The sequence below is a fragment of the Cotesia glomerata genome, linkage group LG2, assembly GCF_020080835.1.
Source record: "Cotesia glomerata isolate CgM1 linkage group LG2, MPM_Cglom_v2.3, whole genome shotgun sequence".
NCBI classification, from domain to species: domain Eukaryota; kingdom Metazoa; phylum Arthropoda; class Insecta; order Hymenoptera; family Braconidae; genus Cotesia; species Cotesia glomerata.
In genome coordinates this window covers 19,825,629-19,828,722 of record NC_058159.1, presented here as the reverse complement: position 1 = coordinate 19,828,722, position 3,094 = coordinate 19,825,629, and the positions used below count along the sequence as shown (strand labels likewise).

Below are 3,094 nucleotides of genomic sequence, written 5' to 3'. Positions count from 1 at the left end.
CATCATACATGATGTTCCATAGAAGAGGACATAAGACTGATCCCTGTGGTACTCCTCCGGTGATTTCGTACACTTCCGTACCGTTCTTCGTGTCATATTTCAGGACCCTAATCGTGAAGTAGCTCGCTACCATTCTGCGAAAGTATCCTGGTACGTTTTTTTCTTCTAGAGCCCGCATAATGCAGTCCCAGCTAGCGGAGTTGAAGGCATTCTTGATGTCCAAAGCAGCCACCAAGCAGTATTTCTTCTTTCCACCCTTCCATCTCGTTCTGGAAATTGCATCCTTGGCTATATCAACAACCAATTTGATCGCATCCAGAGTTGACCGTCCTTTTCGGAAACCAAATTGGTTCTCTGCCAGGAGTGGATCGACTACAGCCTCTATTCTCTGATGAATTATGCGCTCGAACATCTTGCCGGCTGTGTCTAATATGCAGAGTGGTCGGTAGGATGACGGTTTTTCCGGCGGCTTTTTCCCTTTCGGAAGTAGTACTAGCCGTTGCTGTTTCCACTTCTGGGGAAAAGTCCCTTCCTTCAGGCATGTGTCGTAAACGTCCAGGAATAATGTCGGTGCTGCCCTAAGGATTGATTTCAGGGCAAAATTAGAGATTACATCCAATCCCGGTGCCTTATTATTCCCTACTCGTTTGCCTGCCTCTATCAACTCATCCAATGTGATAGATGGGATGTCTTCAGGGTTGAGCTGCTCCAACTTGTAGGTGAATACCGGCTGTTGGGGAAACAGCGCAGTAACAATCTTCTCTAGGAGCTGTGGACACATAGGTGATGGCATTGGCTGGCATTTCAGGTGGGTTATAACCACCTTATACGGTCTGCCCCACAGATCTTTCTCTACCTCTTCGACGAGTTCCTTCCAACAGTGTCTTTTGCTATCCTTGATGGCTCTATTCAATTCTCGACGGACCTTTTTGTACTCCGCCACCAGTTCTGCAGAGTTAGGTCGACGGTAGCCATGCTCAGATATTCTTCTTCTTTTAAAACACTCTTTACGAAGAGCGCTGATGTTATCGTTCCACCAGTGTACCGAAGATCGATGATTCATTCCACGTTTCCGGGGCACACAAGCGTCGCAGGCCTGGGTCACCCTCTTCATTAGCTCTTTTGCTTTCTCTTCAGCACTCCCTGTGGTAGTCGGGTCACTATCTAAGGCTACTATCAAAGTAGCTGGGTCAAAAGCTTTCACTTTCCATTCAACTGCGTTAGTTTGTCTGGTTGCTCTTCGAAGGTTCTGGCCAGTTGATACTTCCCAAAGGACGGCGTAGTGGTCGCTGGTAGTGTAGGTGTTAATAACTACCCAAGAATAGCTTCCTCTCGTAAGACTGCTGCTGACGAACGTAAGATCCACTATAAAGCTTGCCTCTCCTTTTGAATATGTTGGTGTCTCACCAGTGTTAAGGAGGACAACATCTAGTGTGGCCATCGCTTCAAGTAAAGCCTTTCCTCCTGCATTGGTGAACTTGCTGCTCCAGTCTACTGCCCAGGAATTGAAGTCACCTGCTATTGCTACGGGAAAGTGTTGCCTTGCATATTCGGTTAGACGATCAATAAAATCGATTAATTGTTCCAAAGAAAGACTCGGCGGGGTATAGCAGCTGTAGAAACGAATTCCGTCTACCCATGCAGCTACAAATCCGGCTTTTCTGTTGTCGACTGCCTTCTGGAATGGTAATTTTTCACAGGAACAAATGACAGCTTTGTTGGTACTGTCCAATTCCCAGGGTTGGGTACTCAGATGTTTAAATGGTTCTACTATCAGTACTAAGTCTAGCTGTAGTTCGCGCATGGTTTGTATGAGCAAATCATGCGCAGCCTCACAATGATTGAGGTTGAGCTGCAGTATCTTCATGCTCATTTATTTGTCATTTTCTCGAGTGCCTCTTTGAAAACCGGGTATGTGCTAGCATGGTGGGCAGCGTCCTGCGCACCTTGATCGTCAGCGTATAATACACATTTGGCTGGATTTTTGCAATCAGCAATCTTGTGTCCTTCTCTTCCGCACCTTATGCAGTACTTAGATCGGTCGATTTCACTTTTGCACTGTGATCCAAAGTGCCCAAAGTGCCAGCATTTGAAGCATTGTATCGGTCTCTTTGTTGCTCTCATTCGGCATTTCACCCAGCCAATCCTTATTTTGCCGTTTCCTTCCAGTAGCTGTTGTGCTGTAGCTGCTGGTAGTGTCACTGTAGCCGTTTGCGTTCCTCTGTAGGCCTTACGGATCTTGATAGCCTCTAGTGGTATTTCGCAAGTTTCTCCGATTTCCGTTTTCAGGGCAGTCTGAATGTCCTCCTTTGTCGTGTCATCATCAATGTCTCGGATCTCGATGGTCTCCTGTGGTCCTTTGCAGATTACTTCGGCCTCATTTTGAAGAATATCTGTGATGGCCTTTTGCAAGGCTTGGCTTTTGTCAATACTCTTCTTTGAGAGCGTAATCAGCATGTCCTCTGTTTTGGTTTTGTGGATCTTTTCCACGGTTGTGCGGACCTGTTCAGGACCTGTCAGGGACGGCCTGCTTTATACGACGCAATATTTCGGCGTACTTTTTCTTCTCGACCGAACGGATGATCAGAGCGTCAGGCCTGATCCAATTTCGCGGTTTCTTCCGCTTAGGTTCCGGCTGGGGTTCTTTCGGCGGTTGCTTTGGGAACTGTTCTTTCCTTTGCCTTTTCTGTTTTTTTTTAGACTGAACTCGTTGCCAAGCTGACGCTTTCATCTGTTCGTCGCTTTGCAGTGCTGCTCTTTGCAGAGGGCTTTTCTTCAGGTCCTTCTTCTTTGTTGCTCGGCTGAATGTTGGGTCTGGAGAGGTTCTTTCTTTTCTCTTACTAGGGTTGCCGAAAGTTTCACGCCTGTCTTCAGCGACTGATTCACCGTCACCTTCGGCTTCGTCCATTGCTTCGTCAGTCACGACGACAGCTTGACAGGTTTATTCCGATGTAGCACGGGAAATACGCTGCAATGATGAGCGCCATTCTTCGTCTAGTTTCTCAAACCTGTGAAGGGCATTAGTTACACTAGTCGTCTTGGACTTTATCTCCTTGTGAATGGTGACCTTTGATTGGACGAAATCATTAAACTC

General features: G+C 46.9%; 1 protein-coding gene across 1 annotated transcript; it reads right to left on the bottom strand.

Annotated features, from left to right (window-relative positions):
• Window positions 1-1,869: 1,869 nt before the first annotated feature.
• LOC123259053 lies at window positions 1,870-2,457 on the bottom strand. The gene has a single exon (XM_044719318.1). It carries the CDS (start codon window positions 2,455-2,457, stop codon window positions 1,870-1,872), a length of 588 nt encoding a protein of 195 aa, XP_044575253.1.
• Window positions 2,458-3,094: the final 637 nt, after the last annotated feature.